General features: G+C 42.8%; 1 protein-coding gene across 1 annotated transcript; it reads left to right on the top strand.

The window, feature by feature from the left end:
* The first annotated feature begins 1,548 nt into the window (after window positions 1–1,548).
* On the top strand, window positions 1,549–21,854 carry MAP3K8 (mitogen-activated protein kinase kinase kinase 8). Its single transcript, XM_076331776.1, has 9 exons — window positions 1,549–1,591; window positions 4,518–4,642; window positions 5,566–5,926; window positions 8,713–8,877; window positions 10,402–10,663; window positions 13,562–13,668; window positions 17,895–18,047; window positions 18,677–18,923; window positions 20,455–21,854. The coding sequence occupies exons 2-9, from the start codon at window positions 4,608–4,610 to the stop codon at window positions 20,586–20,588; spliced, it is 1,464 nt and encodes a 487-aa protein (XP_076187891.1). The 5' UTR covers window positions 1,549–1,591; window positions 4,518–4,607; the 3' UTR covers window positions 20,589–21,854.
* Window positions 21,855–22,525: the final 671 nt, after the last annotated feature.

The raw sequence follows: 22,525 nt of genomic DNA, 5'->3' as shown, positions 1-22,525 counted from the left end.
GAATTCTATGACTTGTCCTTCGTAAATTCATTGATGTGGAGAGAGAGAAACTCCTCCTCTTTTTCCCTTTGAAGCTGGTCTAAAAAAAGAAAATGGTTTCATTAAAATTAATTGTGGGTTTAGGAAAACTAATAACCCAAGCAAGTTCCTGAAAGAGGATACCTAAGGTATCCTAGCGTGAGAGCTGCTACATGTTAAGGATGTGTTACTCAGCTTTAACCTCCCACCTTCAAGGTGCTGCCAATTCCACCCACTCCTAGGCCTGGCCTCTCTCCTTTTTACCTCTCCTGTAGCCTACCTTCTTCCTCAAACCCCTTCATTTCCTTCCTCTGTTTTCTCTTCCTTTAATCATCTTCAACTTTCTTTCATTTTTTCACAGACGTTTCTTAGCGAATGCACTGAGTAGTGCACTTGAACAATGACAAACTCAACAAAGATGACACACGTTTCTTTATGGAGGTTTGCCAATGTATTTATCATCTGTATATTTTGGAGAAGAAACCACGTGTGAGCAGAGGTCAACCCTGCTAGCAGTGTTCCACATTCTAAATTGTGATGCTGAGGAAAACAAGATCAAGTAGTGAGTCTGTCTGAATCCCTGCACGTTTCAGAATGTCATTTGTGCCATACTTTGGACAACACAGGAGAGGTGGCCTTTAAACAAGGGAGTCAGTGTGTCTGGATAATATAAACAGAAAAGTTCGAGTACTGAAAATAAACACTGAAGCCTAAGGTGAGTGTTTGTCCTGAAACTTTATAATGAAAGTTTTGCCATGGACTTCAGTAAGCAAATAGTCATTATAGTGCAGATAATAAACAGAAAATACAGCTTGTGTCTCATGAGATCTGGAGACGAGTCCGACTCATCAGCTCCCAGTGCTGCGGCAACTGGTTTTGGTGATCAAGAGGTGCCACTTCTCTCCTTAATCAGAAACTAATTCACCGAAGAGGAGCTATTGGGCAGCGCAGTCCTGCGAGAGTTACTGCCTTTTGGATGAGAAATAAAACAGAGTCCTGCCCAATTTTAGCAATTACCAAACTCGCGCTACTGTCTCCCGGAGTATTTTAATCCTTCTGCCACTAACAAATCTTTCACGTTGTTGTCCTAAACGCCCCCGGAGTTTCGGCTGAAGTTTTACTCGGGTAATGCTTAAACTAAGCGTGTGTAGCGGGCTGCCGGGCTCCCCTCTAGGTGCGCACGCTGCCGGCGGGATCATCGCGGGCCGTAGGAAAGAGGTTCACCGATGCCACCAGCCAGTGACACGCAGCTGCCGCCAGGAAACGCCACCGCCAGGGACGTGCTGGGGCACGACGAGAGCGCTCGCCGGGATGACGGCGGAGCCGGGGCCGCGCTTCGCCCCGGCCGCCCCCGGCTCTGCGCCCGGGGCAGGGCGGCGCTCGCTCCCGCCTTCCAGGAAACTGAAATAGAAACCGCGCCCGGAGCCGCCCCGGTCCCCCGCCCTCGGCCAGGGGCGGGCGGCGCTACCTGCGCCCTTCCCCGCCCCCGGGAGTTTCCCGCGGGACCCGGCCGAGCGGCCCCGGCGCTGGCTGCGTGCGGACGGGCGGCGCGGCCTCTCCCGGCGCCCCGCGGGTAAGCGGGGACGGGCGGCGGGGGGAGCGGGGCTGGGAGGGGGCTGGGGGCAGCGCGGGGTCTCCCGGCGGGGCGGGAGGGGGGGCGGCGCGGGGCCCAGGCGCCGGGAGCGCCCCGACGGGACGGAGCGGAACGGAACGGGACGGGGCTGCGCTGCGCTGCCGGCGCGGAGGCGGCCGGGCTCCCTCTCCGTTCGCCCTGCGGCTCGGCCGGCTCGCAGCAGGGGATGGAGGCGCGGGGGTTGTAGCTGGGCAGGGTCCTGGCTGCCCTCAGCCTCCGGAGCGGCATCGCGTTTGCCGCTGGAGTCGTTTGATCTCCGGCACCTGTGCTGGCCCCAGGGGGCTGCGGGGCGGGAAGGGGGGGCACTGAAACGCCTCCCTGCTGGCGGTGAACTTTCTGCCGCTGTCAGCGCTAGGAGGACTGGTTTTTTCCCAGGTGAAAATCTGAAATGATGTAGAAATTGAGATTGTTGATATTTCTTGCCCCTTAACAGCAGAACTTTTTTTCAAAGGGATTGTGTTTTTCAAGGTCTGTCGATAACCGTTCTTAAAAGCAAATAAGGACTTTCTTTCATCGCTGGTGGACAATTACTTGCCACTTAGACCAGAAAATTGTTCCCTAAAAGCAGCACAAGAAATCTTTATTATGAGTGTATGATTGTGTTGAGCCAGTCCGTGCAGTTTTTTGGGTTGTTTTGGTTTTGGGTTTTTTTTTAATTTTTATTGTAGGTTTTGTTGGGGTTTTTGCTTTGTTGATCCTTGACACAAAAAAATCCCACAGGGGATCAGAAGTCTGATATCCAGTTACTCTTATTTTAATATAGTGGAAATAAGGATGCTCTCAAGCAGCACACTTCTCAGAAAAAGCGGTACTAGGTAAAAGGTAAAAGCCACTCATGATAAACAGAGAACTAAACCTTTGGCTTGCAAATTACTCATGTGACGATGTTGAAATAATGGCAGAACTGGAGAAGGAGTCTTGTGCTTCAGCAACTGACATAAGTGCTTACATTTAGTTTTATTTTTCCACTGTAGATAACCAGTTTTTTAACTGAGAGCATAAGTAAAACATACTTAGTGATGCAATTTCTTCATTTAACTGGATTGTATCAAATGATACAGAAGATTACTTAGGTGCCCAGCACAGATACTAGTACAGGATTTTAGGGAAAAAAGGGAGAATGAATTCCTTGTTGGTAACTGGGCACCTTTTTTGCCAGTGGTGGAAATATAATATATAAATTGCTGCATAATTTAAAAAATCAGCTTCACAGAGTCTAGACACTGCTCTCATTATGTGAACATCCAGTGTTTAGAATTTACTAGATATAGGGAAAAATGAAGTGTCTGCAGCTTTTCTCAAGCACTAAAAGCACAGAACTAAGAATATGTAGGTTATAGTCACTTTTTCTTGTTACTCAGAGCATTTTGGGTAGTAATTAAACTGTCGAGAATACTATTAGTATTGTGCTGTAGTTTGGGAACATTTTGAGGAACAGAGCAGAGCTGGCACTTGTGGAAAGCTGCATTTGGTCTAAACCGCACGAAAACATTATCAGAGTGTGAATTAGTTTAATTGTGGTACGTACTTGTCTCTATCCACAAAAGACTAGAGCATCTGGAGACTTGTGTTTTTCTTCAGAAAGTCCCTCAGGACTAGTTTCTAACTTCACCTGACTTTTCAAATGCAGTCTCTCAGTTCCTTTTATGACTGGACTGTTTCTTTTCTCTCCACCCCCATTAATTCAGCACCAGAAAAAGCAATGAATAAAAGTCTTGCTGTGGGGAAAAACAGATGTTTCCTTTATAATAAAGAGTAAATAATTTCAGGCTTTGTTAACGGCCTTTTCCTTGGGCATAGAGCAGGAAGGTGGGATGCTAGGGGTTAGAAAACACCCCTAGTGTCTGTTATTTCTTGTGTAGGTTGGAAAAACCTGACCTCTCAGCACCCCGGATACAAAGCCTGGGTGCTCCCCGCTCGAGTAGTGCTAGTGACCACAAGGTTTCCTACCTGGCTGCTCTAATGCTAGGGGTGCCGTCAGGTTGACTTGAGGCTGGGTGACCTGGTGTAGAGTGCTGGTGAAAGTCGCCGTGTCCATCTTGGGGGGACAGAGGGGTGCGGTGCTGCTCTGCCACCGTCATCCCAGGGGGTTGAAAAGGAGCGCGTTGCACCGCAGGCACTCCCCTTGCCTTTTCCTATGCTGCATCTGCTGAGCTGTCCTGTCCTGCCTTTCAAATTCACAGCGCGTGGTCCGAGTTTCTTTGCCAAGTCAGCCACGTCATTTTACTCGGTTTTCTTCAACGTTAGAGCTGACGTAAATACTCTAACCCATGAGAAATATGTGCCACAAAGCTTCCACGTCCTTGTGGGGAGGGTAAGAAAGATAAAGATCATAACCAGAAACTGTACCTGGGTAAAGGGCATTGCTTCATGGCCTCAGGGGACCGAGTCTGCTGCTTGTCCTTGAGATAAATAGGTTGTGCTTGCTGCTTTTTTTTCTTTTTTTTTTTTTTTTAAAGTATCTTTTTGTCTGGTTGTTATCTTTTGCCCAAAAGAGATGGTTGCAGTGGATTATGAAAAAGGGAAATGAGAGCTCTCTAAATAGGGCACGGTCTACTCGGTTCTGCTAGAGGAAAAGGAGATCCTTCTCTTCTCTGCTATTAGCAAAGAATAACACTCAGGACCTAGCCATGGAAAACTTATTTTTCACTACTACTTGGAAATCTGGATGATCATACAGTAGCCTGATTCTTTTTGAGCTGTCATCTTTTTTTCTTTCTGCAAAAAAATCCCCTGTTATCTCAGCCTTGTGATTACTAGTTTTTCTTTCCGTGAAGCCTGTGAAGCAAATGATCATATGATTATAACCAGTCCTTCTGCTTGAGCTGGTCTGCCATGGCTTTATTTGTTTTGCTTTTTTTAATAGACTGCTACAGAACGCTGTGGAATTATCATTGGTGGTAAATACGGGTTCAAGAAACATGACGACTTTAGGGATTATATTGAGACCTTTTTGATGGTTTTGTGTGATGTAACCAGGATAAATACAAGGTAAGTGCTCCTAGACATTTACGTGTTGAAAACTATTTGTGTTAAGTATTTTAATGACTGACCATGCATATGGTTTTTAACTTGAATAGAGTAACTCTCTCTGGCTTAAACTAGGAACCTGGGATGGGAAAGGACTTCTTGGGATGTTGAATCCAGTTTCTAGTAGTGAAAGTCCACTTCAGCAAAATGGTCAAGATTTATCTTAAAAAGTTATTGTTAGGAATAGTGAGGATAGAACAAACTGCTGGGAACTGCTTCAAAAGCTCATTGCTTTTATGATAGCTCCATTTCTGACTTTCTTTTAGAGCTGGTGAAAATTTCAGTTCAAGTCTAGTTCTGGTCAGTTATTTGCAAAAAAGATGGGTTGTGTATCTCAGGTGGTGACTTGTGCTTTATGCAATGATCCTAACAGATGCTTATTACTAGTGGAATGATCTTGCTCCATGACCTTCTCCTCTTTCTGGACACATCACATAAATTGCTCATAAAAACTTGGGGATAAATTAATTGAGTACGTTTATATATCTCTCTGTCATTCATTTCCAAATAATGAATTCCTTCATTTGTATTGAGGGTGCTCCTTTATTTTTGCATATCCAGCAAAATATAACTAGTTTGTGCTTCCTTACTGTGCCAGTTCCTCTAACAAAAAGCTTTGTCAAAGTAAATTCCAAGAATGAATGAAAGGGGAGGTTCTCTAATAACTTCTAAATAAAATTTCACTAGCAAAGACTTTTTCTCCATTTCCTCTTCACCCAGTCTACTAATTATGACTTTCTTCATAATGCAAATTAATAATCTTAAAACTAACTGGATAATGATGAGCTATCACCCTGATCACTTCTCTTCATTCTTACTTTGCTAAAACAAATTTAGGTGAAAAGTGTTTCCAGGTTTGTTTGTTTCTTTTTTTTTTTTTCCAGGAGTGGTTTTGCAAAGTGGACAGTAATGGAGTATATGAGCACGGGTAGTGATAGCAAAGAGGAGATTGACTTGTTGCTAACTAATTTAAACATGTCTGAGGTGATAGACATCATGGAAAACCTTTATCCAGGCGGAGACCTTGCAGTCTATGAAGACAGCTTAATTACAATGTGTGAAGAGGCAAATCAAAATGAAGAACGTGCGGAATCTTTACTGTTTTGTGAAAGGGAAGTTTCTTTGATGTCCTCCGTCAAATACGGGACTGTGGAAGACCTGCTTGCTTTTGCAAATCAGGTGTCTAACGCTGCAAAACAATTTAAAGGATGCAGACAGCAAGAGTCTGGAATCCTCTTGAATATGGTATGTCTCTCTTCTTTTTACTTGAAAATTAGCAGACCTTAGGAGTTAGGAGTTATTAATGAAACTAAATAAAGATCACCCCCAGCCCCAGGAGTAACAGTCAGGCTGTTGTTCCCTGTGCAAACCTGGGACTGGAGGCGATCTCTGAGGTTATCAAGTCTAGCCTCTGCAGTCTCAGGCAGCTATGGAGAAAGGTCTTTTGTTCAGAAAGATCCACTCTATGTTGCCTCTTGGTATCCCTGGAGATTAGAAAACATTTCCCAACATGGAATAAAAATTTGAGACATGCCGTAAAAAAATCAAAAGCCACAACTATGACGGTTTACAGGTTTGGGAGATGGTAAGGGTTTTCCAGTGCCTTGTGTTCATGCAGTAAAAAGAGTCCATTATGCAAAACTCCCATATAAAGGTTAGGATCTGTTTTGGTATAGTTGCTGAATTCACTCTGTCTGCACAAAATGTAAAAAGTAGTGATGTAAGGAAAAAAAGCATATAGTATCAACTGTGACTTTCAGAATTACAATATTATGTAATATCACACACTGCTAAATTCAAGTATAGATGCATTGTTTTGAGAATATATTATTTTTTCCCCTAAAATTATTTGTGTTCTACAAGCATCTGTAAATAGAAGTCCAATGACACTAATATCTAAAATCAGTTGCTCTGGAAACAGTCGATTATGAAATGGAAGTTTATTCATATATGTTTGTGCTGCTGCTTTATTTTCTTAAGATGTTCTACATCTGTCATCTTAAATATCTTGTATGTAATATGTTTTATATATGATCACTGGTTGCTTGAGGCTTGCTGGTTACTCAGATGTGAAATAGCACGGAGTATTGCTTTATTGTGATTTGGAGGGAACATTGCAGTATTGCAAAACAGTCACTTTTTAAACTCTGTAACATTGAAATGACACTTACTAATATTAAATGTTTCCTATACTTAGGATAGACACTGTTCCACATACTCGTGGTTGTTTTGCTTGCATGTTATTTCTATAGATGCATACAAATGGTATGAACCAAGTCCTATTAGGTGCACGTGATCCATTGAGCAACTGAGGATTGGAGGCAGGGCATTACCTGTACATGCATTTCAGCAGGTGCATCTACATTGTAAATATCTACAGCATTTTAGTCAGGATCAGGAGTGTTTTTGACTGCCTGGTGACCCCCACTGACTGCACCATGGCTTGCATCATGAAGGGTCTTGGAGCATACAAGCTGGATTTCTTTCAGTTGAAGCTAAACTGGAGGATGCATTACAGCCACAAACGAGCATTTACTCCATAGTACCAGGCTAGGAACTAGTCCTGAAAGCCTCCTGAAAATATGAATAGTGTGGTGGTCATTGCTGTCTTGCTCTGCAAATCCACTCCACTCAGTCTGTGTTACTTTCCAGGATAGGTGTAACCCATGTGGATTAGCTAGTCTCAACCCCTTGAAATGCAGAAGCGAGCAGGCGAGATGTACGGATTGCTGGAGTCGTTACCTTGGCTCTGATAAGTAGAGGGGAGGCTCATCCTGCATATCCTAAGCAAAATACTTTTTATTAAAAGACACCCCCCCAACAGTTAAGAACTTACCCTCCCCAAAATTAAGAACTTCTGAGAATTAACGTATTTCATGTAGATAGTAGTCACAAATGACAGTTTAGCAGTCAAGAAGATACTTTACTAATGGAAAAACATGAAGGTAGTTAAAGCAGAGAAAGATTATGTGCATTATGTCTTAAAAAGAAATCTAAACCAAATAGTTTTCCTAGTATGCTGTTTATTTTAAAAGGGGTAGCTGAAGAGCTGAGTACGTGAGACCATGTGACGGACGTGAAATGATAAATATCCGTGATCTGCTTTTACATATCTTCAAGAATCTTAATAAAATAGCAGTAAATAGGTTAATGATATTCCAGATACTGCCAATACTGTATACCCCTGAATTAATTAGAAGCATATTCACAGGAAACATTACTAATTCTTTAGCTGAGAGAATATTAAGAGACTGAAGAAATAACATCAAACCTCAAGCAGTGCTCACATGGCTGTAGGTAGGGTCTCTCTGTCATGTGCAAAGGGAGCGAGCTGTTTTGGAGGAAGATTTAGGGCAAGATACTGACTTAGATGCTCTGAATCGCTTCCTGGAGGAGCCCTCCTCGCCTTGTTGACGGTATAGAGAACCAAAGCTCCCAACATTACCCACCTAAAGCAGACAGTGTGACTCCCGCTTTTTTTTTTTGAACTACAGTATAAAACTAGAAGAAGGTGGCTGGTAAAATTGCAGCAGACGTCTTCGCCTTTTTACTAAGCAGCAGAAACTCTGATACAAGATGGAAAATTAAAATGTGTTCCCCTAGCAGTACATGTGATATTAGGAAATGCTGAAACTCTTGCTCACATCTTATAAGATAGCCTGTGAATAACAGGTATGTGGCATAACAAGTTAGCAGATTACAGGAAGGACAAACATGTGCAGGTAAATCTAATAACAAGAGGTGGGTAATTTCATTAACCCAGCTGCTGTTGTTGTTTCAAGACAATTAATTGCAACTTACACTTTGTAAGTTAGTCACTGGAGAGAAACGTGGATGCCTGGGCTGTGAATGAATGCCACACCTCACATGCTGTTCCCATTTCGTGTTTCTAAATAAAGACTGCTGAACAGATCGCATGCATCATGCACATATATGTGATTTTTTTTTTTTCCACTACATGTATAACATTAATTAGGCTTGAAGTAGTTTTAACTTCATTGTGCTGATTTTCTTTTTATTTAACTCCACAGATCACACCCAAGAATGGGCGCTATCAAATAGACTCGGATGTGCTTCTGTTTCCGTGGAAGCTGACTTACAGGAACATTGGCTCTGATTTTATTCCTCGGGGAGCTTTTGGGAAGGTGTACTTAGCCCAAGATAGAGAAACCAAGAAACGAATGGCATGCAAACTGGTATGTTAGTTCAGTAGTTCTCTCTCTGAGCAAATATTGTATGACATAGTACATAAAGTATATTTTCAAATATGTCTGTATCAAATTCCACTGTTAGGCTGATGATTATCTTGGTTTTGTTGGCCTACACAAGATAGGAAAAAATGCATGTTTTTAACTGTTAGCTTGTTTTAATTTTTTGGCTCTGAGACTGCAAAAGTTTCTGCATTTTGAAAGTATCGAAGTATGTGTAACTGCCACGTGGGCAGGCCTCCTGCAGTGCAGGGGTAGAAGAATTTCTACTTGTCCTGCTGTACTCAGGATGGTAAAATACCAGCATGAGATCACGTCCCTGCTGAAGGTGATAGCAAACCCCTGTTGCTGCAGATGGTTTTAGGATCTCGTCGTTTAACTTAAGTCTGAGGACCCCAGTTTTCTTTACTCCGGTGCCATTAACGTCCCTGAGAGCTCAGCTTACGTGCCACTCTCATTGTGTTTTGGGCGCTGACTGAGCTTAAGGTTGTGAGATGTCTCGAGAAAACTGCTGAGCACCCCTCTATTTTTATGCAAGCCAACATTTTCTTTCAACTTCACCTTTCAACATGCTATTCTGAATTGGGCAGTAAATATTTAGGGCCAGTAAAGGCTCAGCTGGGACACTGCTCTATATCCCCCGGCTCGTGAATAAGTACCTGTATTACTTCTGTGTGTGAAAGAGTTGGGGAGGCAGTGGTATGTCCTTCCCTTGCAGCCAGTGTATCCACTTGGGGACAGATTTTGTTTGCCGCTCTTGCATAACCCACTGCAGGATTGAAGCATCCTAATGTTTCTGAAAATACAAACAGTATTTCTCGTTGCAATAAAAATATTAGCCTCCTATTTGGTTCACAGCCACAAGTCTGAGGGAAGGAGAATAAAAAGAGAGGTAGTAGCCTTTCTGTGTGTGAGCAAACACTGCTTTTTATTGTCTTAGCAATCTGCTGTCAGTACTTTTTAAAGAAATATAGTGCTGCCAGGTGGTTGCTTTAAAGCAGGTTTCATTTCTTGTAGGCCATAAAACAGCACTGATAAGGATTGAATTGAGGTCAGTAATGGTCCTGAGCATGGTTAGTCTGTAGACTGTGCTGAGTGCTGCAAGCACTGATCCACGTGTCAGACGGGTGTATAGTTCTGGTAGAACAGATGAGACTGCACAAAGCTAATGGAAAAAGTGGTGGGATTTTTATCTCCTTCACCAGGAAGTTTGCATAGAGCTTCTGCGTAACCAGCAGATTTTGACGGGAATAACTCTTGCTACATTGCTTTTTCTGGAAGATTGCACTTCTTATTTGGGCATGATTCCAAAAACTCTCTCAACTTTAAACAGGATGTATCTCAACTGGAAAGGAAGAACAAGTCACAGGATCAAAATAAAGCTCCGTATTTTAACAAGTGAATAGGAGTGCTTTGCTTCCTTCTTCCATTTTAATCTAGAGGATAACTAGTGTTAGTACGGAGAACTTGTTTTTTGAGCTGCTTTTCTGTGGTTTTGTTTCAATGTCTTAGGTCCCAGTGGAACAGTTCAAACCGTCGGATGTTGAAATACAGGCATGTTTCCGTCACGAAAACATTGCTGAATTATACGGTGCTATTTTGTGGGATGAGACTATCCATCTCTTTATGGAAGCCGGAGAGGGAGGATCTGTCATGGAAAAGCTGGAGAGTTGTGGTCCTATGAGAGAATTTGAAATCATTTGGGTGACAAAGCATATTCTGAAAGGACTTGACTTTCTCCACTCCAAGAGGATTATCCACCACGATATCAAACGTATGTGTGTGTGATTCCTTGTGGTGCTTTCTGGTCCAGGCTGGGCTGGGGCTCTGGTGGAGAGCCTGGGACTGAGCTGTGGCGCGTAGCCTCGCATCTCTGGGAGGGAGGGATGGATAATGCTCAACCAATGACAAGTTCAGGTTCTGGAGATAATCGTTATTTACACTATTTATTAATTCACTTCAGTGGAGAGGATGATTCGAAAGTCATAGTTCCTTTGCCTTTCTTGAGCAACTCAATTTGAAATAAAAACCTAAAGAAAATGAGCGAAGTTATCAGTCTGTGTTAAGACAGAAGTTTCTGTCTTTCAATGTAAATTCATCCTCAGTGCTTCCATGCCTACCTTCCACTTGCACCTTCTGTTAGGTTTTATGTTTCTGCATGGCTGTTCCTCAGTTTGAGACACTTTTTGGAACTAAATACATAATTTGTACTGTTTTTTTCTTTCAACAATTACTGCAAATTTTAGTATATATTTGCTTTTAAAAAACTCTGGGTATTAACGCGTATAAATAATAAAAACGTATTGATATTAAACCTAAATTAAATACATTAATATTAAATTGCTTTAAAATTTAATTTTAATGCATTACATTTAATATTAAACAGTTTCTCCCAGCACCACCTCCCCCTGCAGACAGGTAAATTCTGCCTTTCTAGTAATAGTGCTTCTAATGAAGATGTATCTCTTCTGCGAGTTAATTTTTGCTGAACTTGAGGGTTTAAAATAGAAATATTCAAACTGAAGTGTCACAATAAATAGTTGACAGAAGATGATTATCAGGAATTGCTAAATTTTTATCTCGGTTTTGCATTTTTTTTTAGTTAATGTGGGTCAGTATTTTAGATCCAAGCCTTTGAGATTCAGACAACTATAAAACTGCTTAATTTTTCCCTTAGTTGTGCTTTCTCGCTTGTAGTAAGAGTCCTTCCTATGGGTTTATTGTAATTGGCAGTAACAATGACATTAATTAAAAGGTTTAAAAACCAAACCAGCCAAAACCCAATCCGCTACACCTAGATAGTGGATAGGAGAACCAGCCTGTTGTGAATGTGGTGGTTGTGAGTGCGTTTTGCTTTTCCCAGCCTTTTTCTGCGCTACTGGATGCAGGGCAGGAGCTGAGGCAGAGGCCGCCCGGGGCTGATGGCTGCCAGGCCTGGAGGCGCCTGTGTGCAAACCCCGGCCACACTCCTGCCTGCAGGGAGCTGTTTTGTTTGAGGGGGTGAGCTGGATAACTCGGGGCCCTTAGTCCAAAACCAGCCAAAGCTGGGGCTGGGTGCAGTCCCAAACAGGCAGCAGAGCTTGCTGCGCTGTTGCAGCGTGGCCCTCTGCACCGTCCTTTGTGTGGTGTTTAAAACGCGTATTGTCAAAGGTATCCCTAAAATTACAAACTTATTTATGTAGTTTTGTAGCACTGGTGAGGAGACAGGTATGTGAAGCATTGCTTCAGGGATCAGTACTGCTGAAATCAAGCCTGTGTCTTCCCACTGGATGGTCATGGTGGACACTGTCCAGATGGAAAATGACCCACAGTTTCCCCTGGGAGAAAATGTTTCTGTTGTGTAACTTGGAGACTTCATTTCTCCATGTCCTCTGAAACAGCAAACAATAATTTCTCAAGGCTTACACAGAGCACTACCTTCATAAATATTTGATCAGAAATACAACTGCAAACAAAGCCTCTGAGTACAAAGTTGTGCCTTAGGCAGAGTTTTATGCAGGAAAGTGAATTAAGCTCCTAGATATTGCTGCAATTCAGTGGGAGTTTGGAACTCTCTTTTATTACTTTTGTAGCCATAGCCGCTCCTCTGTTGTCATGCTGAGCTGCTCTCGCTGACCAGTGCAGGCGACTGGTGTGGCTGTTGTGGAGGGGCCTCGGTTCCTCTCTACTTCTGTCTTCATTTACATCATTAGTGTAGAGAAACCTGTTGGTGACCAACAGTTACGTTGTTTATAGCCAGACCTGCACAGCATGCTCTCCTCCTTGGAGACCATTAAACATTTTCAGAGCAAGCCTCGCTGTGGAAGTCTTCCACCTTCCTCCCTGTCCTGGTTTCGGCTGGGATAGAGTTAATTTTCTTCCTAGTAGCTGGTACAGTGCTGTGTTTTGGATTTAGGGTGAGAACAATGTTGATAACACACCGATGTTTTAGGTGTTGCTAAGTAGTGCTTGCACTAGTCAAGGACTTTTCAGTTTCCCATGCTCTACCCACTGAGAAGGCTGGAGGTGCACAAGAAGCTGGGAGGGGGCACAGCCAAACTGGCCAAAGGGACATTCCATACCATGTGACATCATGCTCAGTACATAAACTGGGGAAAGCTGGCCGGGGGGGCCGCTGCTCGGGGACTGGCTGGGCATCGGTCGGCGGGTGGTGAGCAATTGCATTGTGCATCACTTGCTTTGTATATTCTTATTAGGGTTTTATTCTATTTCAGTTATTAAACTGTTGTTATCTCAACCCATGAGGTTTCTCACTTTTACTCTTCCGATTCTCTCCCCCATCCCATGGGGAGGGGGGGAGTGAGTGAGCGGCTGTGTGGTGCTCAGTTGCTGACTGAGGTTAAACCACGACACTCCCTTACCCTTAGCCATTTTTTCTCTCTGTCTCTCTCTCTTTCTTTCTTTTTTTTTTTTTTTTTTAAGCTAGGAAAATGTCCAAACCTTGACTCTTCTTTTACGTAAACCGGTCCAGTTTGATTTTTGAGATAGGATTTAAAATTGGACCCAATCACTAACAGACCTGTTTTGGCTAGGAGAACGACTCTGTCGGCTATAGAGACTGGTTGTGCTAATCTTCCTTTTCAGGCTAACATCCAAATGAAACAGTCATGTTGTAAAATAAATGCCCAACGTGCTAGAAACTTAAATGCTGTCATTTTTGTTTTTCTTTTAGCAAGCAACATTGTCTTTATGTCAACTAAGGCTGTTTTGGTGGATTTTGGCCTAAGTGTGCAAATGACTGAAGACATTTACTATCCCAAAGACCTTAGAGGAACAGAGGTAAGAAGCTGGAGGGACAAAAGCCCTTATGTTGCATTACTCCCATGGCTGTGGATGCTTAGGCTCAAATTTGGAGTTTGAGGGTAGAAGCTTGGGCAAAAGAGTTTTATAATAACTTATCAAAAAATTACAAACAAACATTCATATAATCTCAATTATATTTTTCTTTTCAACTCACTGAATGGAGAATCAGGCGTTGCACTTTGAAAGCCATGTCACCTTCCTGCAGTCCCATTTGTTAGCAATTATTAAATCTGAAGTCAAGGAGTAATCAGGGTTCACTGAAGTCAAACAACGGAACAGTACTCTGAGGAGGGTTGTTGGCAGTGAATCAGCTGCTGGTCAGAGATGCTTCAGACTGGAATTTGGGTCTTTGGTCTAGCAAAGATTTCTTCTAAGATACCAGCTATGGACTGGGGTGACCTGCTCAACACAGTAGTTTGACTCCTCCTTTGAAACCACAGAAATTACAGACCTCTGGGTTTCATCCCTTAGCGTTTCTAAGCTCTGTTCCCCATCTATGTGTAACCCTCTTGTCCTTTGGGGGTTATATACAGCATGATTGATGATTATGTGGTAAACTGCTTAGGCATTACAGTGACAGAGGTGGGGGCCTTTTAAATGTTCTCAGTGACTTTGACTTTGAATGTGCACAGAGGTCCTGCATGCCACTTGGGCTGCTTTCATGCCAAAGTGTTTCCAGGGCTGGAGCTTTAGCAAACAACCAAGCAGCGACAATTAGCTTGGATAGCTGCTGCTAATGTGGCTTTGCATGCTCTCTGTTGCCGAAGGAGGTTTTTTTACAGGAAACACTTCAGCTGAAATGCTGGCGCTTACCGTTTTGATAGTCTTCCACAGCATAGACACGTGTTTAGAGGAGATACTTGTATAACTGACAAAGAGCATTTCACTCCTTGGAAGGGTAGGATAAACTAAGATTTCACAGAACGTTGGGCTTGTTTGTTTATTCGTTTTTGAGATATTTGGGAAAATACTTGAACATTTCTGTTCACTGTCTTTCTAGTCAGGAGAGTTAAGAGCTTAAAATGCTTACTGTACTGGAAGCAACACGCTTTCTGGCATTTAATGTACGTGCTTTGTGGGGTTTTTGGTTTGGGTTGGGTTTTTTTGTTTGTTTGAGGGTTTTTTGTGCGCTGTTAATGAGAATAAGAAAAATGGTGGGAATGAGTTGGAAGCCCTGGTGGGGTATTTCCCAAGAATGGAGATGTGTGTAAACAGGAAATTTCCAGGTTTGTGGAGTGGACTGGTGATGATCCGCTCCTGGCTGTTGGAGGACAGGACAAGTTCATGTTGGTAAAAGCAACTGTGAAAAACACTTAATAGTTCTTCCTACTAAATGAAGAACTGTTCTGCACTGTTGAGCACCTGCAGTCATGTGGATAATAACCTGCAGAAAGTGGATAATCCCCACAACCCTGAAACATGGCAGTGCTTGGTGTTTGCTGTCTCAGGGGAGAGGTAGCCAGCCCTCAGAACTGGCAATCCTGCTGTTCTGCCACAGCATCGCAGGCCAGAAGTAAGGTTGCAGAGAGAGCCCTGGGAAAGGAGATTTTTAAATACCAGTCAGAGACTTATAGGAACATCGTGAATGCTAGTCTATAGGTTTTTCTGCTCACAGACTTCCTCCTAGGCATCTTCCTCTCTACAGTGCCTGTGTTCAGCTTTGTGGGGTGCCTAATCCAGTCACCCACAAATGCCCTCTGTAGTCTTTGATAGCACTGGCTTTCTTGATTTTTTCAAAGTAAGATCTTGACTCTGCAAAGTCCTCCTGAGTTTTGCACCCGCTATTATGCAGCCTTAAGAAGTGGTGCAGTTGTCCCGGAGTGCTGTTTCTGCATGTAGTTGGGCAACCCCTTGTTAGGGCTCTATCACTGCCATGCAGCATCGTGCCTGTGAACTGGCTGGTTTCTCTTACATCTGGTATTGGCAGGGACTGGTGTCCACGAAGGAAGTGACACTTGGAATTATCTTTCTCCTATGCGTGTTATCCTCTGGGGATTTAGGAATTTTATTCACTTCTGTAGCACAGAAAGTCTGAATGGAGTGAATCTTCTGTGTTTATGAAAACGAATAATTGCAATTCTGGGCAGAATGATTGAAAGTAGTTAAATTTTGTTTAGTTGGCGTAGCATGAAAAACCTGGGTTTTCTCAACAGTGTGTGTACAACACGTGCAGCACAATATACCATGATTGTGATGAAACTGCTCTGCAGGAAATACTTTTTCTAGGCATTTGCTATGCTTTCTGTTACGTTTCTGTCATTTTGTTAAAATATGTAAGCTTCAGTTACAGCCATCTGACGGGAGGAAAAAGTTGTCTGCTAAGGTTTATTGAATGTGGAAGGTGTGATTCATTTGCAGGAACGCTAAACTAAAACTAGCACAGCATGAAGAAAAGGACTGTTTTTTAGCTGGGTTGTGTCTCTGGTCTGAGTGGCAGACAAGTGCTAGCCCAACAGTAGGAAGGAGTGGGAATGGGAAGGTACCTGGGGCTTGGGCTGCCTACTTTGGTGGCAGCAGAGTCTTAGGCCAGTCTAAGTCAGTCTGAAATCACAGCTTGGGTGCACATCTCCTTTTGCTTTTTGGCCCTGTGTAATCAAGGTGCATCTTGACCATTTTCTCACTTTGACTATAACTGGAGACAGGTTCTTGTTCCGGCATCCTTTTTTCCTCAAGAAGGCAGCTGCTTTTTGTTTATATAGATTTCACTCAAGTTGCACTGTATTTGCTAATGACTTTTTTTTTTACAAAAGTAGAAATTCTGTTCTTTGCTCCTTATGACACTTAAAGGTGGCGGGTGCAGACTCACTCTATCTTAGCCCCGAGGAAGGCAATGGATAGGAGTCAGTAGCAGCTATAGACGCCTGCTGAACCTTTGCACACGCTTCAGATCTGAAGCTCTGTTTACAGATATGGTATGTGATTTACTGGGAAGTATTCCTTGGAATTTGCAGGAGCCCTACAGCTGTTCTCAATCTGTGGTAATAAGTAGTCAAACCATGCGGTGATGACTTAACTTCCTGCTCTTGTGTCAGTTAATGTCTTTTAATGTGATTCTTTGTGGCATGATGACTTGAACTAATTAAAGTTCTGTTTGGCTCCTTTAGAGGGAAATTGGGTGAGGGAAAAGTAGAAACCAGAAGCAAATAGGGCGGCTTGCTAACCTAGTGTGCTGTGGGCTGTGCCCATGTTGTGTTGAAACCTACTCCCTTGGCCAGTGGCAGAGCTGTGCGGGCAGCTCCTGCCAGCCGCGGGGTGTGCCTCCTGCATCCTGCCCGTCTGGTTCTCCTCCAGCTGCGCTCCCAGCTGCCTGGAGCTGGCAGGAGCTTCCCACCAGATCCTTCTTCAGAGTCTTGACAAATGCAAATGTTTCGGTGAAATGTTTGGATGGAAACTGTATTTTGGTTTAGATGAGAATAGAATTTTTGGGTTTAAAAAAGGATGGAAGAGGGATGCTTGCCTTAATATCTGCTCTGAGGTAGCCTGGTAGAAAGGGCACGCAGCAGGACTTAAGAGACCTGGCTTTTAATTTATGCCTCGCCTTAGACCTGGCTTATTCCTCATCATCCCGTTTCTTAGGATAATGCCCCAACATGCAGGTTATTGGATAAGGGGGGAAGAGGAGAACAGTAAGGAAGACAGGAAGGTGTATATCTGTCAGTTCTGTCACAAGAGTTGTGTAGTATCCAATGTAACAGGGATTTCAGGAATGGACTCCTATCCCTGGCTGGGTGGCTAGCAGTGGGGTCACCCTCTGTCTTCAGCCTAGTGCATGCCCATGTTGTTCAAGCAGAATGGAGCAGTCCCAGCAGTGCCCCACAAAACAAACTGGCAATTCAGGCACCTCCTTTTGCTGTGAAGGAATAAGGTTCCTGCTACTCAGCTGAACGAAGCAGAGCCATAGCTTGAACCTCAGCCTCTCACAGTTCAGCAAAGTCCCATAGCCACCGAGCTGTGGCCTGTCTTGGGAGGGCAAACCTGGAATATGAGTTTGTCCAGGTGCCAGGCCAGAAAATCTCTGTGATTGTGGTAATGTGCAGAGCAGAAAAATCTTATTTCCCAGATGGTGCTTGGTCTTTAGGCTGCAGGTACTAGTGGGATGTGTCCCTTTAGAGGGGGGGGTTCCTGGATCACAAAATGTCACAATTTGTCTTTGCTTGTTGTTTTCCCCTATTGATTAATCTTTTTTTGACTATTCTTCACAGATTTACATGAGCCCCGAAGTTATCCTCTGCAGAGGCCACACAACAAAAGCAGACATCTACAGCATGGGAGCTACTATTATTCATATGCAAACCGGCATCCCGCCCTGGGTGAACAGATATCCTCGTTCTGCATATCCATCCTACCTCTATATTGTAAGTGTCCTTAGCAAAGCTGTAACTCAGTTTCAGTTGAAGGGTTTCCTGTACTCTTATTGGGAAAGCTCCAGTCATGTAAAAACTATCAAAATATTTGTCAGAGAGATGATATCATCCTTTTTGCTTCGGGGGAAGGAGGGAAGAAGTGGGTTTTGATCATTTAGGGGAAGACAGAGGCTGGGCTGGAGTCATCTCTCTGGTTTGTGTTACAATTTACAGGCCTTGGGTTTACTGCAAGGACAGGGTTAGAACAGCGTGAAACTCTATTGAAACAAGCCCATCTGTGTTCTACTTGTCTGTTTTGCTTAGAAGTTGCAGCCAAAAACTGGAGCCTGGCAAATTTGATTCTCTGGTTCTGCCAGTGTGGTACAGAAATCTGGTGAATTTGCATAGCACTGGATTTTAGGATTGCTTGGGGTTGCTTTGAGTTTTTAAACTTATGAAAAAATCTGATTTAAAAAAAGGTGGATTTTGTGCAGTTACATGTTCTGTTCTAATTGATCAGCCCAGCTCAGGGAGATGATGAGTTGTAAGTGGGGAATTCCCAGGCCACTGGTGGTTATCTGTGACTTCCTCTTCCATTGTTTTTGGAATAACTGTTTCAATGGGTTTTTTTATTCCAACAGATACACAAGCAAGCTCCCCCCTTAGAGGACATTGCTGAAGACTGCAGCACTTCCATGAGAGAGCTGCTAGAAGCAGCTCTAGAAAGGAATCCTAATCACAGGCTGTCTGCAGCAGACTTACTGAAACACGAAGCCTTACACCCACCCCCAGAAGAGCAACCACGGTGCCAGAGTCTGGACTCAGCATTGTTTGAAAGAAAAAGACTGCTTGCAAGGAAGGAGCTGCAGTTGCCAGAAAACATTACAGGTAATATCATCAGGCTTACTTACCTTGCACTTTGTAGATTTTACTTTGTGTCAAAACTTGATGTGGGTGAGTGTTTAGAAACAAATGAAACTCAAAAAGCTTTCTGGAAAGAGACCAGTAAAAATCCCAATCAGATGAGATCAGACCCAGAGCTCATTAAGTGTTATGTAAAACGCCCATTGACTTCAACAGGGGAAGAACTTAGCCTGAATTCTGCAGCTCCGGAAGGGCTGGCTCATGAAAAAGCCCTGGCAGTCATTCATGGCACTTCTTCACAAAGTATAGGCTGCTGTCCCAAATCGCCTTAATTTGCCACAGTAGTAGAGATGTTTTATTGATACTAACGATTTGTTTGTTAACCAAAAAAAAAAGTCCCAACAACCACCACCACCAAAACTAACACTTTTTGCTTCCTTAAAGACACACACAAAACCATAACTGTAATGTTGCTGAATGTCAGCAGTACAAGCCCTTTGTTTTAAAAACAAAAATTACTGTAGGATAGAACACAGTGCCCATGTGCATTAATAAGTGCTTTATGAAGGATAATACATGAACCAGTTAGAAAACTCAGTGTGTCCTCAGATAATACCAAGACCAAGGGAGATTTGGTGCCAGCAACCTGCTAACAAGCTTCAAAATGCTTTTCTTCTACTTCTAAAATATATTTGGAGGGTCCTGACAAAAAGCATTTAAAAACTGACCCCAGGCAAGTGGTTTATTTGATTGTGATAAGTATTTGAAAAGATACCTATGCAAAGTTCTGGGTGCCGTAATGCATAATTGTTGCAACAAATCCACTTAACATTTAAATCAGTCACAGCCTTTGCATCTAGAATGTCATTGCTCCTTCTGGATCTTGCCTTGTGGGTGCATAATCCTTTGACCAGCTCAGGCCATCTGAATCAATTATTTTGAAGATGAAAAAATATTTGACCATTAAACTGGAAGTTTAGTTTAGGTACTTAAGATTCCAGGACATTCACTACACAAGTATTCAGGGGAGTTCTGCCATTGCAAAGGTTTCTTCAGACCCTGATGTAAAAGAAAAAAAATTGAGACTGATGGTCCCATATTTGTTCTGTATTGTCACACCCAGTGACACAAAGAGGATGTCATCTGTTTAGATGAAAATTCCCCTGCAATGAAGGGGAATTCTCAACTGGCAGAAAGCTAGCAGAGTTTTTTCTTGCACCAAACTCTCCTTTAGCACTATGGCTCAAAGGATGAGGAAGCTCTGCCTAGCTGTCCCAGGTGATGGAGGTTTTTTTGAAATAGTTGAACGCACTTGCTGTTTTCAGTAGCAAACTGCTTACTTTTCTTTGCCCTAGAGTTGTGGGTTGATTTGGTATCTTTTATTTTGTTTCATATGAGGTTTATGTTATATTGGCCTTAAAAATGAAGCTTTCTAAACCACAGATAAATAAAAGCAAAAATTAGGCCAATTATTCCAATAATGTCTGCAACCATGGAACTGAACTAATGTAGTTATTTGTGCAGTAATGACATGCTTTGTCTCTTTCCTTTTTAGATTCCTCATTGTGTACCGGGAGCATGGAAGAGTCGGACCTGCTAAAGAGGCAAAGATCACTCTACATAGACCTTGGAGCTCTAGCTGGTTACTTCAATATTGTTAGGGGACCACCAGCCTTAGAATACGACTGACTCAGTAACGTTGTATGTTGGCAGGTCAAAAATGGACCTCTACCTCTTAAAACTTGATTTTAAGACTTGATTTCCAAATTTGTACATAAAAAATTGCCATTGTAGGCTGTAAAATGTGAATAGTGTTTAATTGCACAGATGATTAAGCTAAACCCTTAGGGGCTCTGATAAGCTGATCCCAAGCAACGATATTTGTGCGTCTGCTGGTTGACCAACAAGAAGACTGTAAAAAGAACACTGCTGGGAATGTCTTAATCCAGGATATCTTCCTGTGCTGGGCCTTGCACTTTTATAAAACTTGTAATATATGCTTGCAAATACTGCCATAAAAAAAAAAAAAAAAATTGAGCATGTGGGCTGTAAGATTCAGTCTATCTGAGCTGTCCTTAGAGAAAACCTTCCAAAAAAAAAAAAAAAAAGTCCTTGATTTAACCAGTCAAAGACTGGTTCAGTCTTGTTCTGTCTTTGAGACTCGGCCAGTCTTTGGCATTCTTAATGGAAATCAGGGCCTCCCTTAAGCTGAGCTAATTTCTATCAGCTATCTCTGGAGCCAAAGCATCACTTGGTTACAGATGTGTTTTAACTTTGCATCTTCCCTGGGCTGTCAGAGCTAAGCAGGGCGCTGTTCCCCTTCTCCATGGGTGTAGGGAATCCTTCACTGGCTACATCAGTTAGCTTTGGGAATAGCAGAGCAAGCTGGCCCTGACAAAGCACGGCAGTGACTCTACCTGCTTCCTAGGTCACAGCTACTGCAAGGATATCTTGGGTAGTTTTCAAGGGTAGAGCAAATGTTATTCCCTACTGGTAACAGTGGGCAGGCTCCAGACTCTTGCTTTTTAATACTTTAAAATTGTACACGTGTATAATTGCCGTGAATGCTATGGTTTGGAAAGCGTGTCATTAGTGACAAGCTGTGTTTATGTTCCTATGGAAATGGAATTATATTGTTCTTGCTGTGCCTCATACATTTGAAACATGATGTTTTGGATGATAGTAAAACTATGTAAACTGCATAGTTCTGTACATCCCATGGGATGAGAACGTAAACTTTTATAAAACTCTCTTTGATGCTTAGGATGACTCTTTATAAGCATTTGTGTTAAAATGGCATACTATGTATGTTGTACACTGAATCTTTTCTGAAGCACAGTCTCTTTTTCATATGTCTATTATTTAATGCTGCTCCTATCTAACACATGATCTTAAACAGATGATTTCTAGTTTGATACTGATATGGTCAAATGAATAAATCCAGCTCAGTGCCTTGAGATGTGGTCACTCTGTTCTTTCATCTTTGAAAACAGTGTGGGGCTGTGACCGTATTTGGGCCAACCTCCCCTACCGTGGCCCAGGTACACTACACGCATCGTTCCGCTTACTGGGGAGTTGGGTGAAGGTCATTGTTGACGGATTTTGGACTCTGGTAACAGGTGATGAGTGTTTCTGACAAAATCTCATTCTCAGACCCCAACACTCCTCAACTGCGTGGATGTTGCACAGCAGTTGTGTACAACATGCAGCGCTTCAGTCCTGATGCTAATTGCTGCAAAAAATCCTGCTGGGAATAACCCACCTGCTCCAGTACTTTGTGCAAAATCTCTAGATGACTAGCTGCTTTGAGGAGAGCTGTGTAGGGGAGCCCTCTTCATAATTATTCTGGCTGTAGTGATCAGGATATTCGGGGATCAGACTTTCGGTGTAGCTGACTTAAAGAAAACATGACTTAATGGTTTGGATGCTCATCTTTGCCTTGAGAGACCTGGGTTCAATTTTCTGGTCTTTTGCTGATGGCTTTTGCTATTTAATGAAATTCACAGAATTAGTAGGAAGCAGCTTTTCAGGTAATTGGAGGTGGGCTCAAAATCTCTTCCCCAGTTTCCCTTCTATAAAATGAAGGTGTTTATCCCACCAAATAGTGGCTAGATGTTATGCAAACG

This window comes from Aptenodytes patagonicus, chromosome 2, assembly GCF_965638725.1.
Source record: "Aptenodytes patagonicus chromosome 2, bAptPat1.pri.cur, whole genome shotgun sequence".
NCBI lineage: Eukaryota > Metazoa > Chordata > Aves > Sphenisciformes > Spheniscidae > Aptenodytes > Aptenodytes patagonicus.
The sequence above is the reverse complement of the archived record's forward strand: the minus strand, read 5'-3'. Positions and strand labels throughout refer to the sequence as shown.

Excerpts from the sequence above, each read along its gene's own strand:
- MAP3K8 (XM_076331776.1), top strand. The coding sequence starts at position 4,608 with ATGGTTTTGTGTGATGTAACCAGGATAAATACAAG. Across the intron at positions 13,669-17,894 it reads AAGACCTTAGAGGAACAGAG|ATTTACATGAGCCCCGAAGT; the intron begins GTAAGAAGCTGG and ends TATTCTTCACAG. Across the intron at positions 18,924-20,454 it reads GTTGCCAGAAAACATTACAG|ATTCCTCATTGTGTACCGGG; the intron begins GTAATATCATCA and ends TTTCCTTTTTAG.